The sequence below is a fragment of the Chaetodon auriga genome, chromosome 16 (assembly GCF_051107435.1).
Source record: "Chaetodon auriga isolate fChaAug3 chromosome 16, fChaAug3.hap1, whole genome shotgun sequence".
In the NCBI taxonomy this organism is placed as follows: Eukaryota; Metazoa; Chordata; class Actinopteri; order Chaetodontiformes; family Chaetodontidae; genus Chaetodon; species Chaetodon auriga.
This window is the reverse complement of record NC_135089.1, coordinates 17152758-17168552: the sequence shown is the minus strand read 5'-3', so window position 1 is coordinate 17168552 and position 15795 is coordinate 17152758. Positions and strand designations below refer to the sequence as shown.

Genomic DNA, 15795 nt, shown 5'->3' with positions numbered 1-15795 from the left:
CATAAAGACCCACAGTCACTCCGCTCGCAGAGGTCAGCGTGACAGCCAAAATCCTCCATCACCCTCACTGTCTGATGAAGAGCGAGAAGGAGCGTGGACGGCTGGAGGAGCAGGGCCGGATGCTTCTTTCACCTCCTGCGCTCAACTCCATGAAGGAACCGAGGACGCAGTAACAGAGGCTGACGGAGGTGAGTGTTTTTTGTTCAAATTTGATTCATTGCTCGGTGCCAAGTGCTCAGAGGTAGTGTTTCGAGCATCCGTCTCCTGGAGCGGTTCCATGGTGACAGCAATTTTCCTCTATTTTCCTCATATTTAGCCATCTGTCCTCCCACAAATTACTGGCAGTGTGCTGATTTTCTGTCACAGTCTTTGTATTCTTTAAATGTGATTAGTCATGTAAAACCGGCGGCTCCCCCGCACCTTCTCTTTCAAGCACCTCACTAATCATCTCAGGCGATTGGGCTGCTTCTCCTTGGAAACTACCGACATGCTGGTGATGTTTTTAGTGACGTGCCAGAGTGGAGGTGGACCTGAAGTCAAGTAGAATAACAATGAAACACCTGTGATACTCATTCCTTTGTCAGACGTTGAACATACAGTGCTGACCGTGTCTCAATATGCAAACGTCCATCTCCATCCCTTCAACTCCTCCACCAGCCCAAGCCTTCACTTAATCCCCGCATGATGGCGTTCCTGCAGCAGATGCGTTCCCCTCGCCTCTCCTTTATCCAGACGGTGGCGTCTCTCTTCCTGGGTGGCATGGCCCTCATGTCCTCATACTGGTGCGTGGGGAGACAGAAGGTGCCCAAGCCACTTTGTTCGCCCACTAAGCACAGCAACTGCATCCCCGTTCCGGGCGTATCCAACTCCTCCAGCATCCAGTTCTCCTGGGAGACGGGGGACGACCGCTTTGTCTTCCCCAGCTTCCACACCGGCCTGTTCATCACCTGTGAGGAGAACATCTACACAGACGCATGGGGTGAGAGAGGAAACAGTAAAAGTATAAGACTGTTCAGTTGTATCTAAAACGGCAGTATGTGTTTAAAAAGATGAGAATGTGAGGAAATAGATCCTCTGTCCGCTCAGCTGAAAAGAAAACTCCTCCCTGTTCACATTGGAAGGTCAAAAGCCAAAGATGCTCAGTTCCTTTCAAAAGGAAAAAAAAAAGCCTAGATGTGTCTCTAGTGACCCTGAAAAGGATGAAGCAGTTAGAGGAAATTGATAAATGAGAGAGCTCAAAGAGATCTGCTCAGAAGCACTGACACACCTCGGTAATACATATTTACAGTATGCAGTCAGCATCATCGTAAGGGATTTCATAAGCATGTCCCCGACCATATGTGCTGATCAGGTTGTGTGTGTGGTAGAGGATATTCCCAAGGTGAGCTAGGGTTGGCACAGAAACAGGAAGTGACACAAACTGTACCATAACTGTGGCACTAGTGCGACAGACATGGAACTGGGTCACAGGAGGAGAGGAAATCCAAGGTGATAATATGAATTGAGCCCTTAGGTGTGTTAGTGTTGCATGCGTGTTTGAGCGAGTGTGTGCTCAGCCCGAAGAGGATTATCATCAGTGTTCTCTGCTCACAGAGATTTAGACTTCAACAGCATGACTCAATTATGGATTAGAAACCCAGAGAGAGAAAGGTTAATAGGATTCACAAACATCGGCCGGGTTTTCGCCGTCTCATTTGCAGCTGATTTGAAGGATTGAGCCCGAATGACACTGAAGTCCGGCCAAAAGTTTCGACTGACTAATGTGGTTAGTTATATAAATCAGTCCGCATTTTGTAATTAATAGTTTGGTGTGCATTGGTTGGCAGTGGTGAAAGCAAAAACCAATCCCCCTAATCTACTCCAGCTACCAGAGCTGTAAATCTCCCTCCTCGTGTATCAGTGAAGGTATTTTGCTATGGAAACCTCCAAATACTGTTGAACTATAATCTGAGTTTTTATGCCCCTGCGCAACAGAACATAACAAAAGTAGAGAATTCAGGAGCTAATGATGTAGATATTTCAAGCAGGAGGTGGTGGAGGCCCTAAACAGAGCGAAAAGGAAAGTCAGCACTGGGCCTACGTTCACCAGGTAGACTGACACCACTCTGAATGCTAATGTTGCATAAATACTGCAGACAGCAGTATGCTAATGTTAGCCATGTCAGCTAAAGAGGTGACAGCATGTCAGTGCTGTGTCCTCAGCTTTGTTTCTGCTGCCCCCAAGAGGCCAAAACGTTGTAGCTTTAAGAGACACTCATGATCACAATATCACATTGATGACTGTTATAATAGTTTATTATATTGTATTATATTTTCCTAGAATACTGTAAAGACTAATGTCATGTGCATATGACTGAATGCTCATAGTTTATTTAGTATGGTGGCCCTGAGAGCTCAATGCACTGTTACTTAAGAAAACACATGCAAATAGATAAACAACACCACATGCACAGCATTTAGAAAAAAAAAAAAAAAAGCACTGCAGCATGAGAGAACAAAACCACATGTAATGCAAACAAAGCACAAGGAAATCCAAAACATCTCGGTGCTGGTTGTGTTTTCTCACCCTGCAGTGTGTTTTTCTCGACATGGTGTGCACGTGTTCTCCAGTCGGTGGAAATGTTTCCTGCGTTTCCTTGTGCTTTGTCTGTTTGCATCTGTTTTCTTAAGTCGCAGCGTGTTGAGCTTATGGACCACTGTAATTTAGAGCCAAGTACGGTACTCTGATTGTTGCAGCTGTCATGTAAACACACTGGTAAACAAGCCACAAAGAAGCTTAACCGACTTACAAAACAGGTTGTTTCGATTTATTTTCAAAGCGGCGTTGGCAGCAGCGTCGGAAAAAAAACAAGCATATTTTGGGGATTGAAAACAAAAAGTTTTTATGTTGACATTAAAAAGTGAAATGGAAAAATCAGCAAAATTAAAAACTACAATAGAGACGCTGACAAAGAGTCATTTTGTGCTGCTAATAAGAGTTTCCCTGTAAGCCCCATCCAGACAAATCTTATAATCTCCAGTCAGTTCACCCTTTAAACACTGTGCGCCTCGTTACCTCAATCTGACCAATATGACAACGCACGCATTTAGAAAGCAAAGTGAAAAAACCTAATGCAATAAGACAGCGAAAGCAAAGGAGAGAACCTTTCCTCTAACCTGACACTGGCACAGTGTGTTGATCTCTCAGGGTCACTGTAATTCAGAGCCAAATATGGTGCTCTGATCATTGCAGCTGTCATGCAGACACATTGGTAAACAAGCCACAAAGAAGCTTAACCAAGTGCAGAAACAGGTTGTTTCGATGTTTCTTTTTTTAATAGCATTGCAGGCAGTGGTGGAAAACCCATTTTGGGGGTGAAAACAAAATAGCTTCATGTTGGAAGTGATAAGTGAAATGAAAAACAAGGCACGCGGGCAAACTCTCATTTTGTGGTGCTGCTAAGATCTCTCTCCTGTAGACCCCATCCGTCCAGATTTCTACCAGGCAAATCTGATAATCTCCCATCAGGTTACTTCAGGCCATGTAAACACTTTGTAAACTGCTCCCCCAGTCTGCTTATTCAAACAGTAATGAGACTGCAGAGTTCATTTAAAAGTGCAATATGCTCCATGTGCACAGGTGGGGAGGGGTTTCCGAATCAGTTCCTCTTTGAAATGGAGCAAATGCTGATTACACGGCAGAATATCCCGACTGTAACGCTTGTACCTGTACACCACCAGCTCAGGCTTCCTGTCAGTGTTAAGCTAAGTTACTGTCAATGACTTCATCACTACATTTGCATCTGTCTTTTGATTTGTAGAGGAGAAGTGTCGAGGGTTTTATACTTTGACTCCAGGGTCTGAAAAAGGTAAATGGATTCATCTCTTTCTCCTGTTTTTTTTTTTTGTGGGCGCTTTGCTCTTGGTTGGCTAATTGTTTCAAATCCTCCCTCCCCACATCATTGCTCCTCCCTCCGCAGCAATGATGTGGCTGTCGCTGTCGATGGAGCTCATGTACATCGGCCTGCTGTTAATCAGCTGCACGCTGCTGTCTGTGCAGTTGTGTATCAGGGCCTGGTTCCCTGCCACACAGCGCTGGGGCCAGCTGCTCAACGCTTTTGCTGCTGTCTTCACTGTCCTGGGAGGTAATTCACTCATGCTTTAACACAGAATGACCGGCACTATCAGTTCACTATCAGATTATTTGGTGTAATTATTTCAATTGTCCTTGCAGGTCTGCTTGGGATGGTGGGTCACATGATGTTCATGCAGGTGTTTCAGACCACAGTCTCAATGGGACCAGAAGACTTCAAGCCTCACAGCTATGGCTACTCCTGGGCATTCTAGTGAGTTCATTAAACACACTGTACACTGTGTGTTGGATCAGAGCTGCCTTGACAAACTTTCTGTTCACTTGGACTCTCTGATATAATCTTGTTTTTTGGCATCAGAGTCCATTTAAAATCCCAATTTTACATCTAATGCTTCTGATTTTTCACCAACAAGGAGCTCTGAGTGCCGAACAGCCCTGAAGGCATCACTGTGACAGTTCGACAGCTCAGCCTCTTTCTCTCTCACACACCAACACAAGAACATGGCCTCAGGTGTGATTTAACGTCTACGGGGCCAATTATCAAGCCAGTTTTTGGTGGTTTTCCACCGCAAACGTGGAAGATCCTGTTTGTGTTTGTGAACATGTTTAAACATGACATACAGACGTTAACGTCACTGTCAGATGAGGTGACTGCTTCAGAAAATCAGGTTTTTAGAAGAATACTAAGAGCTCCTGCACTACAAATAGTCTAAATATATGGAGCTGGTACCACAATGGTTTGGACCACAGTTACCCCCTATGTTTTTCAATTAAGTTGCAAGAAAAATGTATCATACCATCTGCTCTTTTATTCAAATATGTACCAGAAAAGCTGCACAGAATGAATCTGATGGTTTGTGCTGGGAAACCTCTCCTGAACTCTATTCATATCAGTTCTTCTTGTCTTGGCTGTTTTATTCGGTTATCTACTCGCCTGTGTCTGCTTTGCACAAGCAAATCAGACTCTTGTGAAAAGTTCAGATATATACCAAATATATGTATTTCCAGTTATCCCACTTGACAAACTTTATGTTCCATTTCAATATAAAAAAGATGGATTCTTGAAAACTTTTTTTCACGTCCCTGCAGACCAGTGCTGATGGTTTTTGCACCACTGAACTCTCAAATGTGCTTTCATCTTTGTAATGAGGGGTTTATGCACTGCAAACCTACTATAATATCCCTCTCTATGTAATTGTCCACAGACTGTTCTTGTTGCCAAAGTCAGATCACGTCCTACATTGACATTCTCAGTCATCTGTGGAAGCGCTGCTTCAAAGCTCTTGCCATCTTGATGCACGATCAGAATCAACTGGGCCTGCTCAGCATTTTTATACCTGCAGCAGAGCATGGGTGGACGTTATTTGCCTTTGGAGTCGGATATACTTAGTTGCACACATGTACACACCTTCTGCACGTGTGTGATTTCCTTGCTGCTCCTCTTTGTCTCCATCAGTGTGGCCTGGTTTGCCTTCACTGTCTGCATGTCAGCCGGTGTCTCCACTCTGAACAACTACACCAAGAAGGTGCTGATGGTGGGACCCAGGCGGACCTCGGGCCTCAACCCTTGCAGCTTTAACTTCGTGGGGCTCCTGCCACCTTATTACACCCCTGCAAACCCAGCCTTCACCCTGCCCTGTCCCCCGTCTCCCCCCCGGATCTCCCACTTGTCTCCCTATTACGAGGCCCCGTCAGCAAAGTTAGCGGCCTCCACTCCGAGGCTCACGCACTCCCACTCCCTGCCTCTGCCCCACTCTGACTCCTTCCCTCCTCCCCCCTGCCACCCTGCTCCTGCCTCCCCATTCCACCGCCTCTCGCTCCCCTCTCCCTCTCCATCACCCATCAGGTCTGTCCACATGACCCTGCCAGGACACCAGGAGGGCCGTTATGAGCCTGAGGAGGACTACAGCCCACTTTGAACTCCTGTACAGTGAATCCAGACTGGCGTCTTTCTATGACAAGAGAGCCTGTGCCTATATCTTGGCAATGCCGTGTAACGTTTCTATACTGTATTTAGAAAAATATCTGGCAGTTTTTTATTTATATAGACACAATTTGCAGCTTCATAGTTTAAACAGTAGATATCTTGCTTTGGCTAATGCACAGAATTGAAATAAATTTAACCATCAGACTGTTTGAAATATTTCACTGTGTTTTGTCTGCAGGCCTCAAATGAAAAAATAAATAAATAAATAAATCATCGTACCAAAGCCAGTAGAAAATAATCAAACAGTCTTTACTTCTTATCATGACAAATGGAGAAAAGGCAAAAAATAACTTCAATAATTGGTTGGAAATCAAGTTTAATATTGTAAAAATCATTGTCATTGTCATCTATAATGAGAAATAACAGTAGCAAAAATAAAACAGCATTAGACATAAAGCATTATGGGAAACAAACATATTTACACACTGCACGCTTAAAGAGTCAAGGCAGTTGCCTTTATGTCACACCAGGAGGAAACAGAGCCGGTTTGAAAAAGGCTGAAAGTACATGAGAGGCTGTGAAGGTGTGTTTACATCACATTATACTTGATTAGTTCAATAGTGTAAAATGGCAAGTTTCATACATACTAGATGAGTGTAACAGAAAATTAGTTGTAGTCTCTCTACTTTCATGACTGACTTATTAAAAAAAAAAAAATCTTTCTAAACTGTCTACGCCATAAAATAATGTAAGATTCTGTACTTTAACACTTAACCTGGTTTGCTGTCTTTCTGCATCAGTAAAGAAAAACCCTCCTCAAATGCATTATATTATTGATTTTTAACTTTATATCATTGCATAGTCACATCATTAGATCACACGCAAATCTACTACAGGTGACACATCCATAGATTTGTTTAAGACTTCAAAACAGCACAGCTTTGCCAAGTACTTTGAAAATCAATGCAATTACACTGTAGTTACACTCTGTTTATTTAGTGGTACGTTTAATAAAGTAAGATCAGAGCAGATATGTGGAACAAAAAAACAAAACAAAAAAATAACATAATAGAACAATAAACTAAAATAACAAACTCACCCCTTTTCATCAAGACTCATATCCATACGTAAATATACATTACAACAAAAAAAGAGACCACAGATTTGACTCTTCAACCTGTTTTTGTTCTAAACCATAAACTATTGATAGATCTTAATTTATCATAGCATCGTATATGCATTAAGGCATTAAAAATATTAATCCTTACAGATGCCCTCAAGTTATCCAGCCCTAACTTGGTTGGAAATTCCCTCAAATACAGGTGTGATTGATTGAGCCTGCCTTTTACTGCACAAATATCCAAAACCCTTCACAAGGTGTGAAGCTCTGACAGCAGACTCAATTAAACACTCGGATGCATTTGAGAGGATCAACAGGTCTGCCGTGTCTGTAGCTGAATATACACAAGCTGCTCAAATCTGAGGTCCAAAAACATGTAAATGTAAACACCAACCCATATGTGACTAAAACCAGATTTTAGCTGAAAGAGTAGATCCAGCCAAAGGTTTTGGGCTGGTTGGAGCTAGCTCTAGTGTCCTTCTCATGCAGTCTTCTTGCGTAGCACAAAGTAAGTGATGGAGGAGATGAACGTGAGCGCGAAGGAGATCCACGCCAGGATGTAGCAGTGGCCGTACGAACCGAAGTTCTCCTTGAGGTGGAAGCGGTCTGTGTAGATGGAGGCCGCGATCATGATGCACAGGCCTGGAGGGAAGGAGACATGGACGGCAGTGAGGACGGGATGAGGGAAATGCAGAGAGAGAAAGAAACCAAACAAGACGCAGAGAAATACTCACAGGCGAGGAGCTGAAAGATGCCGGAGATGGTGAACCTCTGTCCTTTGGTCAGGGTGAAGAGCTGAGCCACGAACACAAAGATGCCCAGGATGGAGAATATACAAGCGAGTATTGAGCTGGCCTGCACTGCCTGGAGGTAATCTGCAGGGGGAGCCAGAGAGAGGGCGACACCGTGAAGATGAGCTCAGCATCAGACTGACACACCCAGGAAACAGACATATTGCAGTGACAGGTTTTTGCTGTTGACAGATCTGGAGTAGACTTCCTAAATGTTTCAGGCTTTTAAAACATGCGGAATATGCTGCCATGTGGAGACAAACAAGTCTATACCCATCACTGTACGTCACCAAGTTTGGAAGACAAACACAAGTCTTTGCTTTTAGTTTTAATACAAATGCATTTGGTGTTGAACTCATTGTGTGTCTTCACATGCAAATGTCGCAGGAGGATGTCAGAGGAGATTACGCGACACAGTGGGATTGCTGCTACATGTGTGCACAAGATAACGCTGATTTTCCACATTGCTTGAAGGTTCGCATTTAATGTGATCATATGAGGGCTGAACAATACGAAAGAAATGCAATTTTAGTGGTAAGTGTCATTTTTGGATTTCAGTTTCACTAAACAGGAATATAAATGTGATCATGGGGTGATTGTCGCTGGAGGTCTGTATCAAACAAGCACGTTCCCTCACATCTGAGAGTATGATTTGTAAGCCGGGACATTTTCTGTATAACAAAATATCATATCACAAAATCACAGCTCCTGCAATTTGGATATTGCACTTGGCCACATTGTAAAATGAATGATATTTGTTGACTGTTCAGCCCAAGATCATAGAGATTTCAAAATGTCATTGTTCCAAATGAGCTGGATAATAAGTCAAGATCTCAGTAGAAAGGTGAGTTTGATGAGAGTCTTGAAAGGCTCTAAAAACCTGTTTTCTTAATCAGATTCTCACTACATGCGATGGGATCCTACATGAGCACACAGTTCTGAGTATTTAACAAGTGAGTTGTGTGTGTGTTCATCTCACCGGTTTGAAAGGGGCGGGGCTCAGCTAGAAGCAGGTGACATCACGTGCTTGTGTGCACCAATCAGGACACTTGGTGGGATGTTTAGTTAAATCTGATCATACTGCACCTGCACGGCCCTGATGAAGCACACTGGCTGAGTGTGTGAGCGTCAACATTTAATATTTTGATGAAGTACTTCAGATCAGATTTGAAGCCAGGTTTTCAGGGGCTTTAATGAATTGCACATATTTGAGCCACTACTGCTGAAGGCAGTACAGGGAGTGCTAAGTCGTACTGTGTGGCAGACAATCAATGAAACGTTTTAGGAACATTTTTAATAAAAAAAGTAAATGTGACTCTGAGTGCTGTATGCATGGAACAGGTTCTCCTCGCTCTGTTTCTTTGCTGCATGGTGTATGTGTGTGTGTTTGTGTGGCTTACTCTCTGGGTAATGTGCTCCTGTGGGAAGATCAGTGTAGTTCCACACGCCATTAGTCAAAACCCACCGAGCCCACACATCAGTGGAATAGGTGTCAGTCACCCACCAGGCCTGAGAAGAAGGGAACATGGGCAGAATGTTACAGTTCATATCATGTTACGACTTTGCTGCAGCAGTTGCATGAACATGGACCTTCCTGCATGCCAAAGGGAAATAAATGAACACTGAGGGAGGAAGAATTCAAAGTTCAGGTAAACAACATTTGTGTATGTTCACTCTGTGTTCTGACATGTATTTGTAAGCAGCTGCAGGCAAAAGCACAACCAGAGGGAGGGAGGCCCATCCACCAGTCACTGTGGATTCCACAAGTCTCACTCAGGTATGCAACACTCAGGTAAGAATCTCACATATTCACATGTGTATGTGTACCGTCTGTCTGACACCGTGCCTGCAGTTTAAATGCAACGCACACAGAAATGACACCCGGTTACGACATCATGGCTAGTCCATCTGTTACTCAGAAATGTCAAATATGTGGCCCTGAGAAGAACAGAGGACCACTGACAGAGAAGGAATGAAGGCCTCGAGTGATGGAGGAGAGGTGAGCAGACAATCACTCATCAGGCTCGAGTCTTTGGTGTCTGTGAGTGAGGAAATGCACATAACTCTTCAGCAGTGCCATCGTAACGCTCAAACTGGTGGGGAGGTTATGCTGGGACAATTATGCTTTGGAGCTGTAAGGAGTCTATGAAAGAGGGGTGGTGGTGCTGCACTGTGCAGGTATGTGGGAATACAACTTCAGCTAATTAAAACACAGCAAATTTTAATTCCTTACATTGTCAATGGTGGCCACCAGGAGGAGGATAATGCCTATGATGTGAAGGGCAAAGATGGCAGCGAGGAGAATCAGCATGATGACTGTGCTGCAGAGAGAGAGAGAGAGAGAGAGAGAGAGAGAGGCACAAGAGGAAACTTGTTACACCACTTTCCACCCGTTATTATGCAGGATGAATATAACTGGAGGGCGAACTCGAAAAAAGGACGTACACACACACATACACACACGCACATAACAGACAGACCAGCAGCTAATATGAGCTGAAAGAATCAAATATGGCCCATAACAAAGGCTTCACACTTACTGCCTGCTTTCAGAAAGGCAGCCATTAAATGACAGCTCCAGGCATGCACGTGCACACACACACGCACACACACCACACATACACACTTAGTCAGAGCTGCAAAGTAAAGCCAAAACCTGGCACCCACTCAGGGTGTGGCTTCACCACTTCTAATTACTTTGACTTACAACTCCCAGTCAAATGCCTGCAAATAGACAGCAAGATAATGTTCCTATCAACAATCGGAGAGGTGTTGGTGGACATTAAGAGGACAAAATCAGTTGTTCCAGACACTGATGTTAGAGAGAGAGTGTTAAGGAGGGACATTCGCGGCAGGCAGATGAGTTTGGACTTGTCTTCTGTGTCTAACAAGACAAGCCACTCCTTAAAATAACTGCAGAGATTACCTGCTGGCTGGTCAACGCCCCATCCCATTGATTTGAGTTACTACACATTATCACACGCTATAGCCCAAAAAACTGACTTAGGACTACTTAAAAAAAACCTCTCTTTTCCACTGTTCCTGGGGCCTCTTTGCCGTAACTGCAATCGTTCTACTGTGCTGGCCCCACTACAGGTGTCTCTGCCCCGAGGTACCGCAGATTTGATCATAATTTGTCGCACTCTTGTATGTGAACTATTTGTGGTTGTATCCAGTACGGAGGCTGCGCTGGGTGTGAACAGAGGAAGAGGCATATCTGGAATGTGCTGGTTCTCTCTATGGTAAAGGAGTGGTCGAGGGCTGGGTCCACACACACGCACACACACACACACAGCTTGCTCTCACACGCAACCACACACCGGGTGCACCCTGATACACATGTGATCGTGCCTGACACATCTTTACCAATGTTTCCCACCTTTCATCTCTTCAAAGGGCTACGAAGGCTGCCTTTTTAAAAAATTTGTAGAATTTCTGCCCGCAGTGCTAAGAGCTCACATACAGATGTACTCTCTCGACGACCAAACCTTAATGAACAACTTCTGGGTGGAAAAAATAACAAGTGAAGTTCCTTGCTCAGCAGTTGGATGCTTTCATTTAAAACACACTGGTGGAACACTTTGATCCAATGTCTTCCAAAATCTCCCATTAAAATAAGACGTGTCGACTGTTGCTGCTGGGCGTTTTTAGATCTGGCCTGGATGTGGCATATTTTCCATGAGGCAGAATGGAATACATATGGCTGAGGCTGGGTTTGGTAAAAATCTAGAAAACAAGTAAGAAAGTAGTCCTGTGCCTTTTTTCCATCCTTAAAACAAAAAAAAAAGATACATCAAACTAGTCACTTCAGTCCAACATCTGCTGCAGGGACTGAGCACATATGGAAAGCTGCCTCACCTGGCCACCACTGAAGGGCTGTAATTCAATAGCCAAGTTGCCTGTGACAGTGAACAAGTATATGGGAGGTACTCTGCTCCTCTTCCCTTTTTTTTTTCTTAAATAAAAACAGAAAATACTGAAGCAAAACTGCAGAACAACTCTAATTCAAGCAGCATGGTTTTATCCTTCTGCGGCAGCGACAGAGAGGTGAAACACAGAGGGATTCAACGAGCATAAGAAGAACCTTTGACTTACTGTTTGATGGCTGTGCGTCTCTTCAAGTCGAATTCCTCCTGCTCTCAAGGATACAAATTTCAGACTCAGTCTAAATGCACAAACACTGGGACCTATCTATCCGCCCACTTTTACCCGACCCTCTTTTAAGTCCACGCCCCAGACAAGCCTCTCGGTTGCTTGATCACATAATCTCTGCCTCTTTTACGCCCTCCTACTCTACTCTTTGCTCCTTGTCCCACCCTCTCTTTCTGTCTGGCTGCTTAACACACACGTAAAAGTTCAAACCGGCCACTATTTCAACAACTTTTGTGGGCAGGTGATAGATTTTCCTTTTGTGTTTGGGTGTCTCATGGCTTTGTCACCCAGCTGATGGTGGTGATTTTCTCAGAGAGGGCAGCTGATGACTCACTGATGTTTGAGGGGGGAACTCCCACAACATCAGCCATTATTGACAATGATTCCACGCATGCTGCCATGGAGACAGACGGCAGGCCCGGCCCGATCACAATCGCACCGTTGCTGTTGTATGTATAAACAAAGTCAAAGTAGGGTCTATAAACACAGGCAGGCACAAGCAACAGTGTGGTGTTTCTTCCTGATCGCCACCCTTCGTCTTTTCCCGCTTTTGTTACAGAGGAAGGAGTTTCAGGATGAAGGAATGTTGTCGGTTGCGAGGGGGAGAGAGAGGTGGGGGCAACTGGTTGCAAGTCATAGCTTGAGTGAGAGAGGGAGGGTATGACAACAGAGGGAGGGAGATGGAGAGAGGAATTTTGGGGGGTTGGAGACATTTCACACTGCTTTAAGTTCATTAATTATTGCTCATCATCACTGTTTAATGGCTGGTAGTGATTTACATGGTCCTAATGAGTCCAGTGAGTCAAAGTCATCTGCTTATTGAGCAGATCGAATGCATTTAGGTTTGAGGGTGAATCTTTGAACAGCTGTAAGTCTTTATCGACTAGTATCACATCACACAATAGCAGAATAAATCATACAAACAGTTGCTTATTGGTCGTCGAGCTCGTTGATTTCATAGATCTGTGGTTGAATTCCTGTGGCAAATTACTGACATTATTGGGGCAGAGTGCAAATATCAGAGCCTCGCTGCTAACCATATCTAATAACTCAATGAGTTCCCCTCGAAGCAGGAGACACGCTAAGAGAGGAAGACTTCTCCTTTTCTTTTAAAGAGGAAGAGGCCAAAGAGTTTTACATCAGGCTCAAATCTGGAAATCTCCGTATGTTGTACGCATTTTAAAAAACTAAAATCACGGCACAGCGCAGCAAAAGCACACGAAAACAGCTTTTAACTCGAGTTTGTAGTTTTATGAGGTGGTTTGATTTTAAAGCTGTTATAAAGGTTTTGGGTGGAGACAACTGTCATGCAGAGACCATAAATAACAGGAAAACAAGCTTTTGTTCAGTATTCAGCAACTTGAAAAACGAGTTAAAGCAACATTTTCTGAAGAAAATGAACTGAAAACTTGCACTGCGGTTGAAACATTTGAAATAGCTGAAATACTCATATAGTTGAAGAATTACTGACGGTTTGAATGGAGGAATGGAAAGAAGCTGAAATGCATGAAGTGTCAGCTGAAGAGAGAGAAAAATCACTGAGGGCAGGTGGACTCCCAGTTAAAGAATACGAGATGAAAGCAGTGAAAGTGACATTTGACATGTAAGTGCTGAAAGCAGTTAACGTGTCGTTTGAAGAGTAAAAGATGAATGCAGTTGAAATGTCAGTTGATGTGTAAGAGGTGGAAGCACTGACGAGACTTCAGGTGTGTGCAGGTTGACATGTCACCTGGTAAATGAGGTCCGAGCGGATGCTGGTTTTTAAAGTTTACCTGAAATTTCTAATTGAATGAATGTGTGCGAAGAGGTTGATGAGGAGTCGAGAAGGTCCAAAGATGAAAGGAAGTTGAGGAAGAAGATGGTCCTCTTTATTTATCTGTACGGCTTCTGCATCTGCTCTCTGGTCCCATGCAAATACAGCAGTTACACTGTCAGGCCACAGGATATTATCTAAATGTCCATTCTTGTGCAGAGATCTCTCTTAAATATGAACAATAACACAGATATAAATATGAGAGTTCATGAGTACCCTGATGCAAGTTAGATCCACACAAGTAGATAGAGACAGACTGCTGTGGGTGCGGACTGGGAGACTGAGGTCACTTGTTTGCTTCTGGTGTGTATAAAAATATGCCGATAGACCAATAGAAGTGTGAGTCAAATGCTGAGCAGAGTACCTGGTCAGTGTCATGTCAGGCTGCCTCAGCCTCAGGTATGAGCCGGCAGGATAATAACAGGCTTCAGACATGATTTACCTGCCAATACAGTGGCCTTGAAAGGCAGCAGAGTCTGCTCGAGTTTATGGCAAGGCTCCTCGTGTGGCTACATTCTGGTGGGGTCATGAGGTTGTTCTCGACACACACAGGCGCGCACACACGTTTGCACATCTATCCTTGTTAGGACATTGACTTGCATTCATTGTGGACAGCCTAACCCAAACCCTAACATTACCCATAGTCATTCAGGGCTTAACCCTGACCTTAACCAGGGTAAACCTTACAGATGATGTTAGGGCTGGGCTTTGGTCCCCATGAGGACTACTAGTCCCATCAAAGTGAGTGTTTATACTGTAGAGGGTCCCCAATAAGTAACAAAAATGCACACTCGCACACACACACTCACTCATGCGCACATATACAAAAGCTATCGCCTGAAATCTTTCTTAGGGAAATAAGTCAAGGCACTTCTCCTTTGCTGAACGCTAAGAGGAATAGTGTGTTTTAATGTGGTTGTCATGGAAAATAACCTTTTCATATGTCGACAGAGGGACTCTAAACATAGCCAGCGCTGAAATGATGCCTCTGCCATGGCAACACTTCAGGATTCTGTGCCTCATGGACATCACTGATTTCCATGACAACACTATCAAACTCCATGGAGGCCACAGTAAATACACCACCCATCTGACATGAATGAGCGTCCATCCATTCATGTTCATCGCATCTTGATTGTACTGCTTAACATCTCAAATGTCCCACCCAAATCTCTGCAGCCAAGAATGTCAGTCCTTTGAAAGTCTGCATTTAGGGGTTAAATCTCCTCAAAATCTACACTACACCTGCTACATCACCTACACAAGCAGCTCCACCTGAGCACGCAAGGATGTGCTCATATCAGGACCTTCACAATTTCACTTTACAATTGAAAAACATAGTCATACATCGGCTAAAATGCTTGCGAGATGCAATCTAGAGATGGCAGAGCATAGAAAACACGAAAGAGAGGCAGACTGTGAAAAATAGAGAGGTGAGAATGGAGAATGTGGTCAGACCTGATTCTGTTCTGGGCGTGGCGACACCACCTTACAGGTGAGGTAAGCCAAGATTTGTACAGTGCCATCCAGTGCGATTGGACACTCCCTCCGGCTTGTTCCACACAGCATTACTACTGAGTGAAACCAGTATCTGTGTCTGTGGCGCAATTTGCCACTTCAGTTATGCAAGAATCAGGGCTTTTTTTCAGTTCTTGGTGTATTTTTGGGAGAGGAAATGCCATGAGTCATGCATCAGTCAGCAATCGTTCTTTAGAGTAAAAACTTGGTTTACCCATGTCACTGTCTACTGGTGCAAGTATCAGGAGGGCGGAGCAGGAGCTGAGCCACAACACGTTTTTTAGATCCAAACGCAAGTCGACTAATCACATGCCTGTCTAACTACTGAAGAAGACCAATGAGATGGCTTGCTGAACAATCAGTCCTTTGTCCTGCCACCATTGCTGATCAGTACTGGAAAAA

General features: G+C 44.0%; 2 protein-coding genes across 2 annotated transcripts; one reads left to right on the top strand and one right to left on the bottom strand.

Annotated features, from left to right (window-relative positions):
• Window positions 1-78: 78 nt before the first annotated feature.
• On the top strand, window positions 79-6172 carry gsg1 (germ cell associated 1). The gene is made up of 6 exons (XM_076751745.1): window positions 79-188; window positions 658-979; window positions 3801-3848; window positions 3960-4124; window positions 4214-4325; window positions 5529-6172. Exons 2-6 carry the CDS (start codon window positions 682-684, stop codon window positions 5989-5991), a joined length of 1086 nt encoding a protein of 361 aa, XP_076607860.1. The 5' UTR covers window positions 79-188; window positions 658-681; the 3' UTR covers window positions 5992-6172.
• Window positions 6173-6360: 188 nt separating this feature from the next.
• LOC143333629 (epithelial membrane protein 1) lies at window positions 6361-12105 on the bottom strand. Its single transcript, XM_076751759.1, has 5 exons — window positions 12006-12105; window positions 10144-10231; window positions 9311-9419; window positions 7854-7994; window positions 6361-7761 (listed from the first exon to the last, which is right to left on the bottom strand). The coding sequence occupies exons 2-5, from the start codon at window positions 10219-10221 to the stop codon at window positions 7601-7603; spliced, it is 489 nt and encodes a 162-aa protein (XP_076607874.1). The 5' UTR covers window positions 10222-10231; window positions 12006-12105; the 3' UTR covers window positions 6361-7600.
• Between the last annotated feature and the right edge of the window lie 3690 nt (window positions 12106-15795).